Source organism: Lathyrus oleraceus, chromosome 4 (genome assembly GCF_024323335.1).
Source record: "Lathyrus oleraceus cultivar Zhongwan6 chromosome 4, CAAS_Psat_ZW6_1.0, whole genome shotgun sequence".
Lineage (NCBI taxonomy): Eukaryota > Viridiplantae > Streptophyta > Magnoliopsida > Fabales > Fabaceae > Lathyrus > Lathyrus oleraceus.
The window spans coordinates 428,515,989-428,541,238 of record NC_066582.1 but is presented as its reverse complement, the minus strand read 5'-3'; the positions used below and the strand labels follow the sequence as shown (position 1 = coordinate 428,541,238).

Below are 25,250 nucleotides of genomic sequence, written 5' to 3'. Positions count from 1 at the left end.
ATTATATTATAACCCAAACTTCACTTATCCTACATCCAATCCAAAATCTAAACCTATAATATCTTAGCCTTACGATTACGAAGAATTTGCTCTTATACATATTTAGGGTCTCAGTTTCATCTCTCATACTAGTATCGCGTGTTCTTCTCATCTTCTTTATCATATATATATTGTCTATTCTTTTTTAATATCTTGTTTCTTATATTCTTTCTTTTTCATCTTCTCATTTTTATGTTATTGTTCTCTCTTTCAATTACGTTTTTATTACACTTTTCTTCTATAATCCAACATCTCTTATGTTCTTTCTTTTTATCTTTTCTAATCTTTTTTATCCTCTGTATTTTTTATTTCTTTATAACGTTTTTGATAATTTTTTGTGCTATTATTTAATATTTTTTATTTCACTTTTGTCTAAATATGATTTTTGTATATTTAATGAGAAATTATTGTCCAAATATGATGATTTTTGTTGTTATTTTCTAATTTATGAATGACTAAACACAAATTCATGTTGCTCTCTATAAGTGTATGTATGACTCAATAAAAATCTTGTAAAAATCCGAACCAACAAAACCAACCCAAATCGCATTGGTTTGGTTTCTAAAAGCCAACCAAACAAAACCGAACCATATTATTTTCTCTTGCAGTTTGAATAACTTTTAGTATCAAAACGCTCAAACTACACCACAAACACCTCTATTAGAGTTGCACGAGGAAGGTAGAGAACTCACGTTTGACAAATTCGTAAGGGTGAATCTCACATATCATGCTCCAAAGATGCATACCCCTACCAAACATCGATAAGGGTGGACAATTTATCTAGTTTCTAATTCCTATATTTCATGGACGCTTACTCAAACTACCACAGATGGGTAATGAATAAAATATTCAAAGATCTAATGAAGAACATTCTAGAGGTATGTATGGATAATATGATGGTAAGATTCGAACACAGAGAAATTCCTACCTCCAACTTGGACGTCGTGTATCAGAAGGTCCTAAGCTACAACAATGATTGAACCATGTAAAATGTGTGTTTCACGTTTGACCAAAGAAGTTTTTGGGGTATTAGTAAGGGGAGTCGAGGACAACCCTAACAAATGCAAAGTCATTATAGGCATGTCGACCCTTATAATAAAATAGGGAATGCAATGGATGAAGTGAATGTTAATTTCCCTTTCAATGTTCATTAGTTGGTGAGTCCATCGCATACTACCATTCTATAAGGTGATTGGAAAAGATATAAATTTTGAGTGGATGCTCGATTATGAAGTTGCCTTCACCAAATGCAAAGAGCTACTCTGACCAAGGATATGCAAACATTTACTCCTTTTCTTTTACATGTCAGCAAAAAGCCATGGAGGCGTTTCTAGTATGATAGGAAGAGGAATCCCATATATCAGTTAATTTCAACCCCGAAGTGATGTAAGGTTCAGTAACAACATATCAGAAGTTGGATAAAATCGAGTTCTCACCAATAACAATGTCTCGTGATTATAGTTCAGACCGCTTACCTAATTAGATAGGTGATGTTCCAAATATTGCATCACATAAGAACCCAAAAAATACCTAAAGGCTCAGGTGTTGGCATAGTTTGTAGCTGAAACAACATTGGAGGTCATAGACATGTAGTCTAGATGAACGATAATTGTTGACGAATCTTCCTATATTAAGAGAAATGTGGCTAGAATCTTATTGTAAAATAATAACAACATACCATCAAAGTGTCTTTAAGATTTTATTTTCCGAAATCAAAATACCAATCATATTATAAGGCTTATTTGTTCAATCTTCGGATGTGCCTAGAGATAAGGCTCAGAGATGTGGTACTTAAGTCATATTCTTATCTAGTAATGTCCTGGATCAAAGGGGACTACCTCGAAAAGGATTCAAGTATGCAATAATAGATGGCGATTGTGATGAGCACCATGGAAAATTTCATAAGGAGGGAAATCTAACACATGCCAAAGGATCAAAAATTAAAAAGCAGACATGGTATCCAAACTTTCCAGCACAATGACAATGAAAGAGAACAAGACGGTGAAGCTTTGGCATCCCAAGCATCACTAGCAAAATCAAATACAGTTAAACATAAGAACAAATCCCGTCAACTAGTTATGGGTAATAGTTTAAGCTTGTTTTAGTATATTTTTCTCAAGTCTTGATCTGCTGAGGTTTTATTAATTATGGGCTATTTTACGTGCTTGAGGTAGTGTTTCATGTGTTTACAGGTCTAAAGAATCAATAGGAAGTTGATCAGAGAAGAATCAAGACAAAAATACATGAGTAGGAGAAAAATCGAAGATTTTGAGCATCTCTTGCCTATACGCATATGAGGGGTCTCATACGTGTATGACCACTTAGTGCCACCAGCCAGCATATGCGTAAAACCAGAGAGGGAAAAAGTCATGCCTTTGCTCATACGCATATGGGATGGTCCATACGCGTATGACACCAACCAGTCAAGGCCCCTTAGCTAAGCCATACGCCTTACCCTGGGCCGTACGCATACGAGTCAGTGCAAAAATGTGTCATACGTGTATAGGAGGAGGCCATACATGTATGAGTCATTGCAAAAACGTGTCATACGTATATAGGAGGAGGTCATACGCGTATGACACTGTCCATATCTGAAAAGCCCAAATTTCACCTATTTAGCCAAAAAATACGAATTTCCAATGGTTGAACGATTTTTCAATGTAAATAACACGTTCTAAAGGCTGGAGAACTCAAGAATTCATGGTGGATCAAGGATTTCATGAACTCTAAGTGATTGAAAACCTCTTTTCTTCCATTAGTTTGTAATGTCTACATTTTTTGTTTTGTTTTAATTGAAAACACTTCAAGTTTATCCTCTAATGGTGATGAGAAGGTTGCAGGAGCAAAGCTTGGGCAAGGTGTCCATAATTCTGAGCATGAGGCAATGTATTTATAGGCTTGGAAATTGATTTCCACACACCTCCATTCAAATGCCAAAAATAGCAATTCTCATGTGCATGCTTGCATGGCCGTGTGATAGGTCCATGAAATGATGTCAAAAGGTCCAAAGATGATCATGAGTGATGCTGAAAGTGTAACATGAAGCCATGCATTTGAAATTGAGAAGTGGTCATGAGATTCATCCAAATGGAACCATGAAGAGTAACCATGCGCAAGTCATTCAAACCTTGTCCAAATGAAGTGATTTTGGACTTTTTGAAAATGTGAGATAAAGGGGAACAACTTGCATGTTGAACACTTTTCCATTTGAAGCTTGGATCATGATGAATTTTGAGGTGAAAGTTTGGGAAATCAAACATAATTGAAATTTTTCTAAGTCCCAAGTCAAATGTTCACTTCTTCCACCTTGAATAACTTTTGCTATGAGCTTCAAATGGAAAAAGTTCCTCCATTAAAAGTTGTAGATCTTTCAATCCTCTTCAATTTTATCACAAATTTGATCTTGTTTGTATTTGGCATGAAGGAGTTATACATTTTAGAAGTTGAGGAAAATTGCTTGTTAAATGCTAATGACCCAAAATGACCTATAATGTTTCCTCTTGGCACATGCCTTTGCAAGTTGAATTTTATGTTTCTCAAAGAATAAAAGTTGGAGAAGACATATTGAAATAATAAAACTTGGATGGCCTTCATATCATAAAAAATGAGCAAGTTATGTTCCTTGGAAGTTAACCTCCTAACTAGGGCACAGGCAAAATGACCTATAATCTTTCACCATAAAAAATAACTTTCCAAGTAAAAATAGATCTTGACCTCAACATGAAAGTTGTTTGGAATGTAATAAGGAGTAACTTTTCTATTGGAATCATTTTCATATGACAAAAATTGTAGGAGATAGGTTCTAGGGAACCCCAGTTTTGACCAGTTGACTTTCTCTGGTCAACCACCTTGAACCATCTTGCAAACTTGAAGTTTTATTGATCTATTGGACTCATGGAGAATCATATATGCATATGATGATGTAATATGAAGTATACCTTGAAATATTTGATCAATTGCTGAAGAAACTTGTTGAGGAAGTCACACAAGATACCCAGATGAATTAGGGCTTCCAAGACAAACAATCTTCAAACTCTTGATGATTTCTTGATCAAAATGATAAATGAAGATCACGGGGATCCATATATGATGTCTAGAACCAATGTGGACCATTTCCTTGATTGATATCCTTGCACTGAGGGTCTTAAACCCTATATATGAGCTTGATGAGGCATTGGTGAATGCACACACTACCTACAAAAGAAACAAAGTTATACATAGACATATTTTTGGCATTTTGGTTAGTAAATAATTAAAAACAAAGTATGATACAATTAAAAGTGCTTGGTGATCTCTCCCAATGAAAACCCAATGAATGAGGGATAAGGAGGTAGCCAAGGTGTGATCCCAAAGCCAATGCATATGATGAGATATCATGAGGGATCTTAGGGTCAAAATTGGGGTCTTACACCCTGATTGAGTTTAATTTTAAATAAATATTATATTTGAACTTATTTGATTGAGTAGTTATATTTAATGATTAATTCTGCTGCAATTAGCCCAAGTAAAGTCGAGCATGTGATTATAGGCGTTTTGAATTATATGTTATTTTAATAAGTGTTACAAAGTAGATTATTTATGGGCATTGCGTGACATCCTATGTGAAATAGTTGTTTATAATTTTCTTATTCCTTATAATTTTGAGTGGTGGTTTTAGGGTTCTACACCACTAAAGTACCCTAAATTGTTGATAAACTTCATCATCCAGCCTTCTAGTATTGAGCCTCATCGGGGAGATCCTTTTCTTATATACATAAAGACGATTCTCCAGCAGAAAGTGTCCCTCGGTACAATACTTGGGGAACAAATCTGCCCTTTACTCTGTCGCAAACTACAACATGGGCTTCGGGGTTACGAGGGTTACCAAAAATAACCGTTCCTCAAAAGACTGAAGATATGGAAGAGGCCCAAAGTCGTGTATGGTTGGTTCTAGATACATTAATCCTCTATCTGTCGTTCGGGTCATCTGGCCATAATGACATTTAAAAAGAAGAAAGAAAAGTATCACATAAGGCTAGTCATTCAAATATTCTGGCCAATATTAGTATACCTTCTTGTATGCCCAACTTGTAGGATGAAGTTGTGAATGAGCCATTGCTAGGTGTTTCTGAACCTCTATCTCAAAGGCAATTAAGAGAAGACAAATGGCCATGGCAGAAAAGCACATTCATAGATGGGAATGGCGCAATCGCCATACTTGTCACATATTTTATCATCCACATATGGACTCAGGATTCTCTAGTAGGAAGGCGAACCAATTTCTGTAAAAGTGTCATCAAAACCATCTGCTTTTCCAAAAGCATAAACAATGGAAAAGTATACAAGATCCATGCAAGAAGATGGAGTATCCTTCTGGATCATGTGAATACTTTTATGTGATTTCTTACCCATGTCGCACTAACTTTACAGTTGCAGGAAAGTGAAACGCTAAAGGGGGAGGTGACTTTAAGGCTTGAAAAAGAATGACCTATAAGAAAATGACACTAACCCTTCTAAAAAAAGATTATAAACTAGCATGCAAATAGGTTTCATCAAACACGTCTAATCATTCACACACAACACTCAAGTGTTTCGGTTCCCCAAGAGTCGTAATAATTATACCTTCGAAAAGACGTTTGAAGTACAATGCATTGATTGCACGATTCTCTAAAGAAACTGAAACACTTCTCCTTCGCATATCTTAAGGTGATCAAGGGGTGATCGACATCCGAGGATGAGGTATCAAGCCACACCTACCTATACGTCAACAAGGGCCTGAGGGGAAACTGTTCTAGGTTGACCACGTCGACCCCGACCAATCACTAAGAAGAGTGTAATACCCCAAAATTTACCCTTCATTTTTTGTGGAAGCATGGGATTATGTTTCACATTGCATTAGCATCATACTAGGTCATACTCATTGCATACTACATCAGTGACTTGGGAAATCAGGGTTTGATTGACCACTCCTTACCAGAAGGAGCCCACACAAGGCAAGATCGAGAATTGAACTCCATTCTCCAAATATACAAGTCTCAAGGGGTTCCATATGTCTTATTATGGTCCCCAGTTCATCAGTGGAAGATTCAAAGCTCTCAGAGTGTGCATCTGGATTTAATCAGAAATCAGGGTTTCATGGCTATCTGCAACAGGCAAGGTTTGGTTGGAAGTGAAAGGGCTCATTCATGTCATGATTATAGATGCATCTTTGCCTAAGAAGATCCACAGTTATCACAGAAAGATCCATTGGCAATCAGTGCAATCAGTTCCTAGTCATTTTTGCCCTAAAACTAGGGTTTGGTATAAAATCGGTTTATTTCTGATTCCTTGAGTGAAACTCATTTCCATGGCCCTCCACATGTCCACAAGGATCTACATGCAAAAAAATCAGCTCTTTATTTGAGCCAGAGGTGCTTCAATTGATCAATGGAATCGAAAATCAGGCAGATTGGGAAAAAGTCAATTGTGGGGCCAGAAAAGTCAACTCCCGACATTTTGAAAGTGGAATCTCAAAATTCATGCCTAAGTAAGCCTACATGTGAAATTTGATCAAGGTTGGATCATGGATTCATCATTTAATCAGGAGTTGGAAAAATTACCAAATTTGGAAATAGTTGACTTTCCATTTAAGGCAAGTTTTTATGGTTTTTGCACCCACTTTAAGCCTATATTACATCAAGATGCAAGCTCCATTTGAAAATTTCTCCAACATAAAAGTTGTTCCTCTTGTTCCAAGTTTTCTAGAGATATAAAGTTTGTTTCATTTGGATTAAAATTGAGAAATTTATGCTTGGTCAAAGTAAGACTTTATTTTAGGACACTTAGAGAATTTTCTAAGTCCAAAATTTGCAAAATTTGTCAAGACTTATGGGCCAGATTTCTTGCACTTCAAGGCATATTTTGAAAACACTTTCTTCATGGAAGTTGTACCTTGATATGTCCTCTTTCAAACCTTTTTGGAACCACCTCATTTGGATCATCGGATTGGAAGATACACTCATCTAAAGTTGGTATCATAGGCTGAATTTTTTGACAGCATTTAGGCCAAACTGGCCCAACCATTTTGCAGCTTTGGAACCTGAACTTTATGGTCATTTTTCACCTATTTCCACTCATCATTTTAACTTGTGTTCAACATGAAAGATGTTAAGTTTCATTCCCTCTTTCTACTGTTTGCATTGCCTTACCATTTGGACATGTATTCATCAAGTTACAATGCCTTAAAGTCACCCTGTTGGACTTATTTCCATGTCTTGCTGCATAAACCAACCAGCCCTTGCATTTCCTCATTTGGCCATTTGCTTTATGCACTTTTGCTGTCAACTCACTTAAGCTTTGCCACAATTAGATCTTCTAATACACCTCACCTTTTGCACCACTTTTTGCATCATTGTGTCATGAACGAAACCATACCCTTAAGCCCATTAAGAGCACTCTAACCCTACATATTTAAGACTTGGAAACCCTAATCTGAGAGGGAGGCTGCTACATTTTCGACCTAAGCAAGAGCAAGGCAAGGGCAAGGCTGTTTTCTCACTTCCATTTTCCATTCTTTAAGTTTGCAACACCATTGAAATATCTTCCTTCTCTTTCCTCTCATCCCAACAAGAAGCAGTGGACTTTCTCCACTTGGTAATCTCTTTATTCCAACCTTCCATGACCATGAATACTTTGCTTGCTCATTATTGTTTTTCATGCTTGCAATGCTTATGCTTACTATTGTTTTTATGCTATGGCCATGCTCTTATCATGTTGTTTTTTCCATGTTAATATCGTGCACTACTTGTCCATAAAACCCTCACCATGAGGCTTTGTTTTGAATTGGAATTCATGCTGTTATTTTTTCACTCATATCCATGTTCATATGCTTGCCTTGCTGTTCATTTTTCTTCATGCTAAAGTCACCATTTTGCATAAAATAAAATACCATGATGTTCCTCTCATTTTGTACTTGAGTTTTGCTTTTTACACCATGCCATTTGATGCACTAAGTTGAGAGCAATGTTGTTTGGAAGATGGAAGGGTTAGCTTGCGTTTTCACGAATTTAACATGCATGCTGTTGTTGTTTCTACGTTGCATGAGGAGCGGGACGCGTTCCATCCTCCCAGCCGCCTGATCGTGCGCCTTTTGCTTCATCCCAACCGTCCAACATGTTTTTGTCTTGTAGTGACTAAACCCAGCCTTGCTCTATTGATGCACAGTCCACATAACATTTTAAATGAACATTATTTTCCTGATATGTCACGCTGGTTTTTTGCATCATGGACTGGGCTTTTCGCTCCCTGCATTGCTGCTGTTCGCACCACCCCAAACAAGCCCATCACCATTTCATTTATTTTCTTTTTAATCCCACATTTGATTTATGTTTTCATTTTAATTAACAAAAATATTTTATTTATTCATAAAAACACCAAAAAATACTTTTCACATTCTTTAATGTTTTATTTAATTTATTTAATTTTTATTTTCATATTTTATTAAATTTTAATATTTTATTTTAATTATTTATTTTAAGTGGTTCTTTTAAGCATACATTTCTTCATTTATCTTATTTTCATGACTTAAATTTATTTTTAACTTCTGATTTTTGGGATGAGGGTTGACCAATGTCTCATGGTCAACTTAATCTTTTATTGGAATTTTATTTCTCATTTTCAATTTATTTTGGATTTATTTTTGACCTAGTTTGCTTGGTTGACTTTTCATTTGACTTCTGTTTTATTTCAATTAATTCAATAACCAATTTTCATTATTTTTAAAATCTTTTGGGGGATGATGATGTCCTGACCCCACCTTTTTTAATTTATTTTTTTCATAATTTATTGAATTAATTTACTATTTATTTGATAATTTTCAAGTTGACTTGACTTTTCAGTTGACTTTTCTATGATTGATGTTTGACATAAGGATTGCTTAGGGCAATTGAAGAGATCTTTTGATCCTCCCTTGTTCATCTCATATGCCACATATTAGAGGCCTCTCATCTTGATTTTATTTTGATCCTTGCATCATTTCCCGATTAAATTATTCATTGATTCTTTGTATGCATAGTTTCACTTGTCTGATTCATCTGATATTTTTTATACTTGTTTCATTCATCCATGCTTCTATTGTTTGATTGCTTAACATGTTTATACTTCTCATACATTGTCTAATGCTCATTCATTTCTTTCTTTAATTCATTTGATTTGATCATACACTTGTTTATATATCTTATTGTTTGATTAACTGTTGCCTACTTGTATGGTGTATGAGGCATATATTTTTATTGATTGCTTGCCATGAACAATCCCCATTCATAACAAATGTACCCCTCTCCCATGAAGTGTATAATGTTTATTCTTTCATTCTTTATTCATCTATTAATATAAGAAATAAAATGAACATCCGATAACCATTTCATAACAAGATCAAAACCTCGATCCAACGTCGAGTAATCATTTTCCAAACTTAACATAACCAGCACGTATCGATCCATTCTTTTGTAAGTCGATTGCTTCGTGCATCGCCATCTACCTGTAAGTCGATTGCTTCATGCATCGCCATCTACCACCTGTAGGTCGATTGCTTCGTGCATCGCCATCTACCTGTAAGTTGATTGCTTCATGCATCGCCATCTACCACCTGTAAGTCGATTGCTTCTTGCATCGCCATCTACCCCACTCTTCTCCTCGCTCCATTCGTCGATTCTTGTTCCGTTTAGGTAGCACCCATTAGGTATAACCCTTTTGTATGATAACATAGATAACTTTTTCTATTCTTTTGTATGATAACATAGGTAGAATTCCCTTATTCTTTTGTATGATAACATAGGTAGATGTTCCCATTTGTAAATCCTAACTCATAGGTCCACATTGCATGACAACTCTAGGGCAGAGCTTCCCCATTTTTTTAAACTTCCGTGCGTCTCCGATCCTATGGCATGTCACTCCATCCTATTGCAAAGAGGTAACTGCCTAAGACTCGATTCAGCGAGCTGCGACACCTGCTGCTAGGATGTGAACACAATGCCCACTCTCCTTTGACACAACTGGTGTCTTCCTTTGTAAGTCCATGTTCAGATGGCAATCCCTATGTAGCCGAACTACGACAACTCTGATTCTCATGTTCAGATGAGATACGTAGGCACAAGATGCGATGTCTTGCTGAGTTTGACTGACGACTAACAACTAATCCTTGTTTGCTTTCGCCCTTGTTGCGATTCTTTCCTCTCGCCCTCGTTGCGATCGAGACCTTCCCTTACTCTTGCCCTAGTTGCAATTGAGACCCTTGTTCCCGTAGTTAGCTGAACTACGTTTTGCTTTGATTCTCATTCCAGATGAGATACGTAGGCATAAGACGCGGCATCTTACCGAGCACACATCTCTCTAACCCATAGGTAGCCGAGCTACGAAGACTCTGATTCTCATATTCAGATGAGATAAGTATGCAGTGGATGCGACATCCGTGCGAGTCATTTGCTTTTGACCCTCTCTTTTAGTAAATAGTACATTAGATAAACACACACCCTTTAGACAAGAACAACAAGAGTGGATCCCGTAGAGTACTACGGATGCGTAGAGGTGCTAATACCTTCCCTTCGCATAATCGACTCCCGAACCCAAGATTTGGTTGCGAGACCTTGTCTTTTCCTTTCCTTTTCTTCAGGTTTTCTTCGATCGTTTCCTTTCCCTCCTTTGGGATAAATAACGAATGGTGGCGACTCTTCTGTTTTTCTTTTTCGCCGGTTGTTTCTTTTTCGCATTCTAGTTGCGACAAAGAGGTATCGCTCCTTCTAGAATCTCCTCAACACATGAGGATTATCATCCTAATGATCACAAGAAATCTCAACTACAACTGCATCCAACGAATCTCCGGATTTCATGGCTAACAAATAGCAAGTTCGTTATTTCTCTCTCTTTATTTATAATGAAGACGCCAAATTGAGATATCAAGTTTCAAACTCAATTTCATTTAACTATCTTTTCTCACATAGTGATTTGAGCGTTGAACTGTTAACCTTACAAGTCCCTCACTCCACCCTATCAAAAATTGCAATCCACGACCACCACCGTTACTATATCCATTTCTGGTTGAAAAATAGAATAATGTATATATATAAAGAAAATTTATATAAAGAAAAACTATTTAAAATCGTAGGTTTTCAATTTCAATTTCATTATCAATTCGATTTAAATGAGTCGGATCCATACATATCATATATTATACAAGTTAGATTGACCATAAATACATCTAGCCCTATGTATGGAATTTGTGATTGAAAACAATATTTTAAAAATTAAATAGAAGATCAAATTTAAGATTCAATTTATTTTTTCTTGTTAAATTAAATTTGCACTTAATAGTTTATAAAATAAAAAAATAAAAAAATAAAATAATATGAAAGAAAACTTAATTGATAAAAATACACAATCATATATTTACGGTATTTCAAAAATTCTATACAAATTTTATACAATAAAATCATAATACAATAAATTAAAGTATCATTGTTATGATTTTATTGTACATATTTTATTGTTTATATTTTTTTTCTATATGAATATAGAATATTAATCGTTGGCTTTGTTGAAAAATTACTAATTAATTTCAAAATATATGATATTCAATTTTTTTTTACAAAAAATGATTCAATTCTTAAATTTTATAAATGATTATATTTGCTTCTTTTTAAGCCAATTTTATATTTGATATTTTAGAATAATAAACTCAATTTGATATGCAATAAATGCATGGATTATTATAGATTTGGTTATTTAATATTTTGTAAATTGCATTAATGTAATTGTACTAATGTAAATCACTCTAACCGACTTTAAATTAAAAGTTCTTTAAAAGCCCAAAACTAATTATAAATCTATATAAACCCTAATTCAACTCACTTAATCGTTTACTTCTTTCCTCTAAATCTCTTTCCATCAGAAACTCTTCTCATACCTCAACGAGTTCTCAATTTCGTGTATTCTCAAACTTCAGGTAACTTTTTCATCGAGGTTTCTTTTATTCCGATTTGCAAAAAAAATCGTTTTTGGTTATCACGAAGGTATGATTTGGTTGAATGATTTAGGATTAGTGAGTAGTGATGATTTGATATTGGATATTATAAAGCTCAAATTAGGGTTTAATATGATTTGGGATGTGATCAAACTGGGTATTGAAACGTTGATACAGTGGCTGATTTGGATTTGGGGAGTTATTGGAATGTTGTTAATTTTCCGATTACTCGAAGGTTATGAAAGTGACAAGGATTTGAAGGGTTTAATATGATTTGTGATGTGATCAAATTGGGTATTGAAATGTTGATACGGTGGCTGATTTGGATTTGGGGTGTTATTTGAATGTTGCTTCTTATTAGATTAACATGGATATGAAAGTGTTAAGTTTAGGGTTTAGGGTTTGATATGATCTGGGATGAGATCAAATTGGGTATTGAAATGTTGATACAGCTGCTGATTTGGATTTTGGGTTTTATTGGAATATTGTTTCTTTTTAGATTACTATGGATGTGAAAGTGAAAAGGCTCAATAGAACTGAACGAGTCATTGGGACAACATGCGTCTATTGGCTCCAAGGAAGATGCAACAGAAACCCGTGTAGGTTTCTGCACAGTGAAACACCATCAATTCTGTCAACTGCTTCTTGTAGAGATGATACTGCATCATATCATAATGCAAGGAAGCGTTTTCATATATCGTCTGAGTCTGCGAAAACGGTCGTACGTAGAAAGACAGGAAATGACATGTTTCCTTCCAAGCATACTACTAAGAAGGTCTTGAATAGAAATATGGGAGATGACAGAGAAAGGACACAAGTTCTTCCTCAGAAGCCTTCAACAAGTATCTGCAAATATTGGATGAATGACAACTGTGTTCATGGTGATCAGTGCCGGAATTTACATTCATGGTCTTATGGCGATGGGTTTGCCACATTAGCAAAGCTTCAAGGACACAAGAAGGTATTGGGCTTATATCGACCATCTTTTAAATTCCTAATAAAACCTAGTAACCTTGGTTTCTTTTTGAATTGATAATTCTCTGTAGTTTAATTAAAATATATGTGAACAGCTTGTCACCGGCATTGCACTTCCAGTTGGATCAGACAAACTTTATTCTGGCAGCACCGATGGGACACTTCGGTCATGGGACTGCCATACCGGTCAATGTGCCAATGTGATGAATCTTGGTGCCGAAGCTACCTCTTTGATAAGTGAAGGCCCATGGATTTTTGCTGGTCTTCCTAACACTGTCAAGGTAAGCTCTTATTCTTACTTTAATTATTGTTTTCTTCCATTGTATGGTATTGTCAATTATATTAGGACCATTACTTGTAAGCTGATTATGTCAATGTGGTTTTTGTGAAGGCATGGAATATTCAGACTGCTTTACAGTTAACTCTTGATGGACCTAAGGGACGAGTACTTGCCATGACTGTTGGCAATGATACACTCTTAGCTGGAGCAGAGGTAACTACTACCCACACATTGGTTTATGATTTTTATCTAGATAAATCAGATTTTTAATCCTCTATTTGCTACTCCTTGTATAGTTTATTTTGTTCTCTTACTTTTGAAACAGTTCATTTCTGTTAATTTATGTTAAATTTTATTATTTAAATCACAGGATGGTGTAATTTCTGCACGGAGAGGCAGCTCGAAATCCAATTCCCCTTTTGAATTGGTTGCATCCCTACGTGGTCACACTAAATCTGTGGCTTGCCTGACCATTGGGGCTTACAGGATGTTGTACTCAGGATCCAAGGATCAAAGCATTAAGGTATTTTGTTCTTCTATCTTAGCTCTACACAGTTGCTTGTTGCTTTATATATGTTTTGTTTGATAATCATTTCTTATTGTTTTATTCAGGTTTGGGACCTAGACACATTTGAGTGTAAAATGACACTCAATGCACATACAAACGAAGTCACATCCCTTCTTTGTTGGGACAATTTCTTGTTATCTGGTTCATTAGACTGCACTATCAAGGTTTGGTATAAAACCGAGGCGGAAAATTTGGAAGTTGCATATTCACACAAAGTAGAAAACGTAAGTTACTTAGCTAGTATGTTTAACATCTGTACATTGTTGAACATTATTTGGTTGTGTGTTTTTGCTTGTAGTTGTCAAATTGATATTTCTTATAATAGTCGTGAATGAAAGGTGGTTGTTGATATTTTTTATTCTGATATTTACAGGGTGTGGTTGCACTCTCTGGGATGACTGATCCAAAAAATAAGCCTATATTGTTCTGCTCTACTAGAGACAATTCAGTTCGCCTTTATGAACTGCCATCGTAAGTAAACTTGCAACCATCACCATCACATTCTTATGTAAACTTGAATTAGTTCTTGACCGCGTCTCTACATTTATGATTTACAGATTTGCTGAGAGGGGTAGATTGTTTGCTAAGCAAGAAGTTGGATTAGTTGATATAGCTCCTGGTGGACTCTTCTTCACCGGAGACAGAACTGGACTGCTGACTGTCTGGAAATGGTTGGAAGAGCCCAAAGTTGCAGCAACCTCTTGAGTCATGACAGTTTATTTTCCCTTTTGCTTTCTTCCACCAACTACTTAACGCTGTTGATGTAAATCGTGTAATGCTTACAGTTTAGGGCAGGAGGTCACACAATTCAATTTATTTTTTCTCCAATCAATTCATGATTGCTAATTGTAAAAGCAAGTATGTATATATTTAACAGATTCCAATTCCATTTTTGCTATCTTCTGCTGTTTCTGCTGTTAGTCCGATGAGATTATTATAGAAAGAACTTTATATTAAATTATGATGTCTTTTATATACAAAATAATGATGTTTTTAAATTCAAACGGTTTTGGCTTTCATGTTTTTTTATAGAATTGTTTGTTTTTTAACTTATATTTTTATTTATAAAATTTTACAATAGATTTATATAGTTGTCATGTTACACAATAAGTTTGTCATTTAAAATTGAAATTAAGTTTAAAATAAAATGAGGATCAAAATTAAAATTAAATTTAGAATAAATTGAAATACAGAAATATATATTACGATTATATAACTGTTTATTTTAGTAAGTAATTATCTAAATCTATATTTTTAGTCTAGTCCTGTCATGAGATTTGATATATATCTGTTTATTTTAATTACTTATCTAAATCTATATTTTTAGTCTAGTCATGTCATGGGATTTTGTTCTTTAAGGCAACCAAAGAGATTGGTCAAATTGCAATCTGTAACAGTTAAGAGGAAAAACTTAAAATCCAAATTCTAGCTTTTTGAAAGAATTAGACTCTTGATACTGTTCAAGTGAAACAATTCAACCTAGCGAAATAGCTTAAACCTCTACCACTTATTGTTTATCTAATAAGGTATATCACGTCTATTTCTTTCGTGCTATTAAGGTTTAGAGTTTAGAGGTTCAATAGAAAATAATAAATCAAATCAAATCAAATTTAAATCATAAAAAGATTATTTGAGTCTTTTTTTTAACAAAATCATACCCTTCGATTTGGTTTGTGGGTTGTATGTTGCAAAAAACCAAATCAAACTGGATTATGTTATAACCCAAACTTCACTTATCCTACATCCAATCCAAAATCTAAATCTATAATGTCTTAGCTTTACGATTACGAAGAATTTTCTCTTATTCATACTTAGGATCTCAGTTTCATCTCTCATACTAGTATCACGTGTTCTTCTCATCTTCTTTGTCATGTATATATTGTCTATTCTTTTTTAATATCTTGTTTCTTATATTCTTTCTTTTTCATCTTCTCATTTTTATGTTATTGTTCTCTCTTTCAATTATGTTTTTATTACACTTTTCTTCTATAATCCAACATTTCTTATGTTCTTTCTTTTTATCTTTTCTAATCTTGTTTCTCCTTTGTACTTTTTGTTTCATTATAACGTTTTTGATAACTTTTTATCCTACTATTTAATATTTTTTATTTCACTTTTGTCTAAATATGATTTTTGTGTATCTAATGAGAAATTATTTTCCAAATATGATGATTTTTGTTGTTATTTTCTAATTTATGAATGACTAAACACAAATTCATGTTGCTCTCTGTAAGTGTATGTATGACTGTTGAAAAGAATATTTTTGACAAATATTTTTATATCGTATCCACAGAGATTGGTTGTTATTACCGCCGTTCTATAATCCAAATTGTTATAAGTTTTGAAAGTAACCAAGTTGTTTTGTTTGGAAAGTTATCTTTTGAGTAAAATATCACTAAAACAATAAAATGGTTTTAGTCAAATGTAAAAGGCTTGGCAAGATTGGAGTTCACTATTCAACTTGCTTATGATTCCTTATGACAACTATATAGATTCAAGATTATTGATGATGTTCAAGTATCCTCTCAATATCATTTATGTCTAAATGATATTGTGATAATCACTATATTACGCTTTAGACGATTTCTCCACCTAACTATCAATATAGCAATCTTTAATGGTTGATACAAAAGAAGAGTAGTGAATAAATCTATTTCTACAATTTATTCACTACTTGAAAATATATTTTATGTCAAAACTTAAATAATCTCTTTCAACAACTACTCAAATCTCATATTCAACTTAGGGCAAAAATATCATTCAATACATCAACAATCTTTTATCATATATAAGAGTTAAATGGAATATATAAACAAATAAGAATAGCTACTACCTCCAATCTTGACAAAATGGGGTTTAGCTCCTCATCATCATTTTGGAAAGCAAAAGGCAATGGAGAATAAAACTCTGTTTTTCTCTTATAAAATATCAAGCTATCAATGAATCAATGAACAATTTCCATTCTCTTTTCTAAAAAGGGTTGACCTTTCCTAAAATGCTCATTTTCATCTAAAGCTGAAAAGCCCCCTAAAACAGATACAGAAATGGCAAAACACAGCTGACCTTGAAAACAGCACACTTGGCCAAAACAGCTTGCTGGATTCGCAAGGGTCGCGGCGCGAAGGGAGTTCGCGACGCGAATTGAAGCTACTTCAGCTTCCTTGCCTTGCAAGCTTCACCCAATTAATCTTCCAAGTGGTATTCTTCAAAATTAGGCCTCTAAATTGCATTCAACACTTCTTCCAAATTATGATTATGCATTCCAAAGCTCTCTTGTCCAAAAATTCTACAAAACTAACAAATATGTGAAATAACTACTCAAAACAAAATAAATTAAACCTAATTGCATTTATACAAAATAGTGAGAATAAAAGTGTGTAATTACATCAAAAATTGGTAAAAGGGACCAATAAAATTATATAAAAAGTAGTACTAATTGGTCCCTAACAACTCTCCCCAACTTAGCATTTTGTTTGTCCCTAAACAAAAGTTTCCACCATCACAACCAAAGCAATGCCACAAAAGATTGAAACAAGGATTAACCAAGGACATTCAAATGGTTCAAAAGTGTTTGGCACTTTCTCAATCCACCTATCTCAATTCTAGACAAAACATGAATAAGAGAAATGGTTGAGTGCAAAGATCATACCAAGGAATTCAAAGCCATGTATGTCAAAATTGAATCAAACTTACACACACATCATAATAATGATGAATAACATGAAGGGTTACTTTCACTCATCCAAACAATTAAATCAACAACAACTCAAATCATGCGGTCATCAAAACAAATACCAAATCATGTGAAAAATGAGAATCAAGAGGTCTTTCAAAGGTTGTAATGTGGCTTAGGTTACAAGAAAGGAGATGATTAAGAGAATTCAACAAAGTTGCCTATCCTAAGGGAGCATTTCCATATATTCAACTCTACACAATTTCCATTTCTTTGATCCCCGTCTTTTTTCTTTCTTTTTCTTTTTACATCCACACAACCATGAACATTTTCTTTGTTTTTTCTATCTTTTCTTTTTCTTTGCTCTATGGTTTCAAGGGTGATTTCTTTTTCGTGTTTCTTTTCATACTTTCACCCTTTCATAAAAACTCACTTCTCCAAGTTTCTAATCAACTTTTTTTTTTCTTTACTCTCCCCAACTTTAGATTCCAAAACCAAATTTATTCAATAATGCTCCCTACTTAGACATACACAAAAGGCAAAATTTGCAAACAACTCGGTTTGAGGGTTCAATTGACACGAAAGAAATTAGGATTCATTTATTCACAAAATTTTCAATTGATTTTACACTCATCAATCAAATGAATCCTAAAATAAGCTCAAAGGGGTTTAACTAAGGATCACCCCTCACAAGGTTAGTTGATTCAAACTTTTTGGTCAAGTGGTTTTTCTCATAACAAATAATGCCTCTATCATTTTCAAAATTTTCACACAAAAACAGATTGATGCATGATTTAGCATGATAAGAATGAGTTGAAATAATGTTCGGTTTCCCGCATTTTAGTGTACAATGGAAAGCTTCCTCACAATTGGTTAAGTCCTATTTTGATTCAAAAATGACATATATTTCAATGAATTTATGATATGGAATTTGCACACACCATCAAACTACTCATGTTAAGTCTAGAAAGCGATAAAGTATACCTTGAAATGCCGACACTAATTCTTATCATCACCACTCAAAGTGTCCTATGCTTCTTTCTTTGTGAACATTTCTTGGTTGCTTTAAGCTTGACTTAAGAGTAAGAACAATTAAACAAAAAAAATGTTGGTAAACCAAATTGATTGTAACACACTTAAATCTCAAAGAGTATTCATGCAATTATCAAAACAACTAACAAATCAAAGTTTTGGTGAACTAGAGCTACCCAAAAGTACAATCAAAATTTTACAAAAGCACTAATAATACAAAGAAAACTCAAAATAACACAAACTCCTCAAATTCAACAAACTCCTCAATCTTCCTCCTCTTGGCCACCACCAACAGATCCAAGGACGTCCTCCATCTCATCGTCATGGGTTGCACCACCTCCTGCATCCCCCATAAAAGTTGGCCTGCCCTCAGGCCAATTTGCTAACAAGTTGGGATTTGGGAGATGGAAAGGATTTTTTTTAGTTTTGGAAGTTTTAGAAGTGGGAGTGGAAAAGAGTTGTTGTTTTGCTGTTTTGAAAATAAAAGAGTGGACAGAAAAATAACCTAACAGAACTTAAGTGGTTCTGCCACGCTCCGTTCGCTGGGCGAACTTTGTTCGCGGCGCGAACTGAAGCTTTCCATTCAGTTCGCTGGGCGAAAGATGATCGTGGGGCGAACTGAAGGAATTTCTGAAAAAATTAATATGCAGTGGACAGAACCCAAGTTTCACAAAAATTAACACAACAGAATATCATAACAGCAGAATTGAGAAAATATAAAATGCAGACTTACAACGTTGGGTTGCCTCCCAACTAGCGCTTTGTTTAACGTCGTTTGAGCTCGACGGTTCAATGATTCTCTTCACGATCCGACTTTGCTGAGCAACTTACCCAAGGGCTTTGTTGTCTTTAAGAGGTTCTTGATGAACCTTCGATAAAATCCGATACCACCCTTTTTCGGAACTACTTGCACCAGACTCACCCATTCACCATCGGAGATAGGACAAATCATCCCGGCCTCCAATAGTTCGACAACTTCCTTCTTTTTCAGGACTCGTATCAATTGATTCTCCTCCTTTATGGACAAGGTATTGCTAATCATCATCGGTTTAGTACAATCATCACCAAGGAACACATACTTCAAGTGTGGCTCTAGTTTTGGCTCTTCCACTTTCTTTGTCATATCCAAGCCTTCATTTGTCTCTTCATGATAAACAAGTTCTCCACAAGACTCTAATTCATGCAACATTGCTTCCATCTCTTTTCCTTCATTTTCGGTCGAAGCTTTGTAGACTCCGATAAGAGATCTCTCTGATGGATTAGAAATATGAACTTGGTTTACGACCTCCACTACTTCCTCTTCGGTTGCATCGATTCGGAAAGAATCATGCTTATTATTAGGATGCTTTTTGGCTTCAAAAATATTAAAGGCTACCTCTTCATCTTGCACCCTTACTTTCATTAGTCCATCATCAATGTCAATCATCATTTGGGCCGTCTTCATGAATGGTCTTCCAAGAGTTAGAGGAACATCACGATCCTCATCCATGTCTACTATCACAAAATCTACCGGAAACAAGAATTTGTCCACCTTCACTAACATGTCTTGAGCAACTCCATATGGTGAAGTGGTAGATTTGTCGGCTAGTTGTAAAGTCATCCTTGTAGATTTGATCTCAAGATTTCCCAATCTTTTAACAATGGATAGGGGGATTAAATTGATGCTAGATCCCAAATCAATTAAACCATTACCAATGTAGGTGCCTCCAATGGTTACCGGTAAAACGACTCGGCCCGGATCGGATTCCTTTCTTGGGAGAGTCTTTTGAATGATGGCACTACAACGTGCATCGAGCAAGATTATCTCGTCTTCCACATGTCTCCTTTTCTTTGTGAGAATATCCTTCATGAACTTTGCATACCGTGGCATTTGCTCTAATGCATCGGCAAATGGAATATTGATTTGAAGTTGTTTGAATATGTCCATAAACCGTGCATAGTGTCTAGCATTATCCTTCTTTGATGGTGCGTGCGGATAGGGTAGATGTTGAACTGGAATGACATTCACTCCTTTGTCTCTTTTTTTCTTCTTTTTCGGTTCGATTTCCTTCTTCATTTCCGCTTCACACTGTTGTTCTGCTATCAATTGCTGATTCTGTTGTTTTCACGGCGCGAAGGAAGATCGCGGCGCGAACTGAGCAGTTTCTGCCACTTTCTCCTTTTCACAATCCACACCCTCATTTTCCAGCACAACATCCCTATCATTCTCTACTATAATTTCCTCACTTTTTTCACTTGTCAACTCTCTACCGCTTCTAGTAAAAATTGCTTTACAATGCTCCTTTGGATTAGTTTGAGTGGTAGCGGAGAAAGAAGATCCCGCAGTTTGTTTCGACAATTGTTTCGCAAGTTAACCTACTTGGTTCTCCAAATTCTTGATTGCTGCCTCGTTGCTCTTATGATTTGCCATGAAGGCTTGCATGAATTGTTGGAGAGTGTCTTCTAGCTTTGAATTTCCTCCTTGCGATTGTTGTTCTTGAGAATTTAGGTGTTGATAAGGACTTTGCTGCTGAAAATTCTGGTTGTTGAACCTTGATGGTTTATAACCTTGATTGTTCCTTTGATATGAGTTGTTGTTGGTTGGAGGTTGTCTTTGATAGCCTTGATTTTGATTGTTCACATAACTCACTTCTTCTATTGGAGGGCAAAAACCAGTAGGATGATCTCCTTCACATAATTCGCAACATGCTACTTGATGTCGAACTTGAGACCCTTGAATTTCCTTCATTTGTTGTGGAAGCTTGGCCATTTATTGAGTAAGCAACTCCACTTGTTGAGAGAGTAGCTTGTTTTGAGCAAGAATGGCATCATTAGTATTTAACTCAAGAACTCCCGATTTACGTTGTGAAGGACTGCGGTCATGTTGACTTTGACGATCATTGAGTGCCATCCGGTCAATAATGACTTTAGCTTCTTTCGCATTCTTTGACATAAGGGAACCACCCGCGGTAGCATCCAAAAATGTCTTGTGAGTTGATTGGAGCCCATTTAGAAAAATATGGATTTGAGTGAGCTCATCAAAACCATGACCCTTGCATTTCCTCAACATTGACTTGAATCTTTCCCAAGCCTCATTTAGAGACTCGTTGCTTCCTTGAGTGAATACCGCAATAGCCGTTTTGGCTTCCATGAATCGGGATTGAGGGAAATATTTTTCTAAGAACTTTTCTTCTAGCAAATTCCAATCCGTCATCACTCTTGGTGCTTGATCAAGGTACCACTCTTTTGCCTTTCCCACTAAGGAGTGTGGGAACATCCTCTTGAATAATGCCTCTTCACCCGTTTCATCAATTCCCGTAGAACCCGCAATCTCATAGAATTTGATGAGATGGGTATACGGATCTTCATGGTCCATTCCGGTGAATGGATTTGCATAGAGAAGTTGGAGGATTTCGGTCTTCTTCTCCGTATTCCTTCCTCCACGAGCAAATTGAGCATTCCTTCTTGGACTATTAGCGGACATTTCGGTAGGAGTGTCATCCGCCATGTTTCCGTCACAAGCCTCTACAACCACTTCTTCGATTTGAACAAGTGCGGAAGTAGATGCTTCTTCTCTCCGGTTCCTCTCTTCGGCTAGTCTCCTTCTTCTTCGTGTTTTGCTATTGAGCTTCCGAAGTGTTCTTTCAATTTCGGGATCGAATTGAAATTGCTCCTCGGTAGCTTTTCCTCGCATGCACTAGAATCTACAAAACTAACAAACCAAGTGAAGCACAAGAGGGATAGTAATACAAAAACTTAAAACAATGAATTATTGCAATGCTTGTAATATCAAACACCAATCCCCGGCAACGACGCCAATTTGTTGAAAAGTATATTTTCGGCAAATATTTTTATATCGTATCCACAAAGATTGGTTGTTATTACCACCGTTCTATATTCCAAATTGTTATAAGTTTTGAAAGTAACCAAGTTGTTTTGTTTGAAAAGTTATCTTTTGAGTAAAATGTCACTAAAACAATAAAATGGTTTTAGTCAAATGTAAAAGGCTTGGCAAGATTGGCGTTCACTATTCAACTTGCTTATGATTCCTTATGACAACTATATAGATTCAATATTATTGATGATGTTCAAGTATCCTCTCAATATCATTTATGTCTAAATGATATTGTGATAATCACTATATTAATCTTTAGACGACTTCTCCACCTAACTATCAATATAGCAATCTTTAATGGTTGATACAAAAGAAGAGTAGTGAATAAATCTATTTCTACAACTTATTCACTACTTTAAAATATATTTTATGTCAAGACTTAAATAATCTCTTTCAACAACTACTCAAATCTCATATTCAACTTAGGGCAAAAATATCATTCAATACATCAACAATCTTTTATCATATATAAGAGTTAAATGGAATACAAAAACAAATAAGAATAGCTACTACCTCCAATCTTGACAAAATGGGGTTTAGCTCCTCATCATCATTTTGGAAAGCAAAAGGCAATGGAGAATAAAACTCTATTTTTCTCTTACAAAATATCAAGCTATCAATGAATCAATGAACAATTTCCATTCTCTTTTCTAAAAAGGGTTGACCTTTCCTAAAATGCTCATTTTCATCTAAAGCTGAAAAGCCCCCTAAAACAGATACAGAAATGGCAAAACACAGTTGGCCTTGAAAACAACACACTTGACCAAAACAGCTTGCTGGATTCGCAAGGGTCGCGGCGCGAAGGGAGTTCGCGGTGCGAACTGAAGCTACTTCAGCTTCCTTGCCTTGCAAGCTTCACCCAATTAATCTTCCAAGTGGTATTCTTCAAAATTAGGCCTCTAAATTGCATTCAACACTTCTTCCAAATTATGATTATGCATTCCAAAGTTCTCTTGTCCAAAAATTCTACAAAACTAACAAATATGTGAAATAACTACTCAAAACAAAATAAATTAAACCTAATTGCATTTATACAAAATAGTGAGAATAAAAGTGTGTAATTACATCAAAAATTGGTAAAAGGGACCAATAAAATTATATAAAAAGTAGTACTAATTGGTCCCTAACAATGACTCAATAAAAATCTTGTAAAAATCCGAACCAACAAAACCAACCCAAATCACATTGGTTTGGTTTCTAAAAGCCAACCAAACAAAACCGAACCATATTATTTTCTCTTGCAGTTCGAATGACTTTTAGTATCAAAACGCTAAAACTACACCACAAACACCTCTATTAGAGTTGCACGAGGAAGGTAGAGAACTCACGTTTGACAAATTCGTAAGGGTGAATCTCATATATCATGCTCCAAAGATGCATCCCCCTACCAAACATCGATAAGGGTGGACAATTTGTCTAGTTTCTAATTCCTATATTTCATGGACGCTTACTCAAACTACAACCAATAGATAATGAATAAAATATTCAAAGATCTAATGAAGAACATTCTAGAGGTATGTATGGATGATATGATGGTAAAATTCGAACACATAGAAATTCCTACCTCCAACTTGGATGTCGTGTATCAGAAGGTCCTAAGCTACAATGATTGAACCATGTGAAATGCGTGTTTCACGTTTGACCAAAGAAGTTTTTGGTGTATTAGTAAGGGGAGTCGAGGACAACCCTGACAAATGCAAAGTCATTATAGGCATGTCGACCCTTATAATAAAATAGGGAATGCAATGGATGAAGTGAATGTTGATTTCCCTTTCAATGTTCATTAATTGGTGAGTCCATCGCAGACTACCATTCTATAAGGTGATTGGAAAAGATATAAATTTTGAGTGGATGCTCGATTATGAAGTTGCCTTCACCAAATGCAAAGAGCTACTCTGACCAAGGATATGCAAACATTTACTCCTTTTCTTTTACATGTCAGCAAAAAGCCATGGAGGCGTTTCTAGTACGATAGGAAGAGGAATCCCGTATATCAGTTAATTTCAACCCCGAAGTGATGTAAGGTTCAGTAACAACGTATCAGAAGTTAGATAAAACTGAGTTCTCACCAATAAGAATTTCTCGTGATTATAGTTCAGACTGATTACCTAATTAGATAGGTGATGTTCCAAATATTGCATCACATAAGAACCCAAAAAATACCTAAAGGCTTAGGTGTTGGCATAATTTGTAGCTGAAACAACATTGGAGGTCCTAGACAAGTAGTCTAGATGAACGATATTTGTTGACAAATCTTCCTATATTAAGAGAAATGTGGCTAGAACCTTACTGTAAAATAATAACGACATACCATCAAAGTGTCTTTAAGATTTTATTTTCCGACATCAAAAAACCAATCATATTATAAGGCTTATTTGTTCAGTCTTCGGATGCGCCTAGAGATAAGGCTCAGAGATGTGGTACTTAAATCATATTCTTATCTAGTAATGTCCTGGATCAAAGGGGACTACCTCGAAAAGGATTCAAGTATGCAACAATAGATGACGATTGTGATGAGCACCATGGAAAATTTCATAAGGAGGGAAATCTAACACATACCAAATGATCAAAAATTAAAAAGCAAACATGGTATCCAAACTTTCCAGCACAATGACAATGAAAGAGAACAAGACGGTGAAGCTTTGGCATCCCAAGCATCACTAGCAAAATCAAATACAGTTAGACATAAGAACAAAGCCCCTCAACTAGTTATCAATCACCATTTTTGTTAGTTTAATTGTCGTTTGAATGTCAAAATTAGGTGAATTGTTGTGAGTTTGGGTAATAATTTAAGCCTGTTTTAGTATATTTTTCTCAAGTCTTGATCTGCTGAGG

At 35.2% G+C, this 25,250-nt stretch overlaps 1 protein-coding gene across 1 annotated transcript; it reads left to right on the top strand.

Moving 5' to 3' along the window:
- The first annotated feature begins 11,871 nt into the window (after positions 1 to 11,871).
- On the top strand, positions 11,872 to 14,746 carry LOC127075861 (zinc finger CCCH domain-containing protein 17). Its single transcript, XM_051017356.1, has 7 exons — positions 11,872 to 12,974; positions 13,084 to 13,269; positions 13,380 to 13,481; positions 13,639 to 13,791; positions 13,881 to 14,060; positions 14,210 to 14,307; positions 14,394 to 14,746. The coding sequence occupies exons 1-7, from the start codon at positions 12,519 to 12,521 to the stop codon at positions 14,539 to 14,541; spliced, it is 1,323 nt and encodes a 440-aa protein (XP_050873313.1). The 5' UTR covers positions 11,872 to 12,518; the 3' UTR covers positions 14,542 to 14,746.
- The last annotated feature ends 10,504 nt before the right edge of the window (positions 14,747 to 25,250 follow it).

Excerpts from the sequence above, each read along its gene's own strand:
- LOC127075861 (XM_051017356.1), top strand. The coding sequence starts at position 12,519 with ATGGATGTGAAAGTGAAAAGGCTCAATAGAACTGAACGAGTCATTGGG. Across the intron at positions 13,482-13,638 it reads CACTCTTAGCTGGAGCAGAG|GATGGTGTAATTTCTGCACG; the intron begins GTAACTACTACC and ends TTTAAATCACAG. Across the intron at positions 14,308-14,393 it reads CGCCTTTATGAACTGCCATC|ATTTGCTGAGAGGGGTAGAT; the intron begins GTAAGTAAACTT and ends TATGATTTACAG.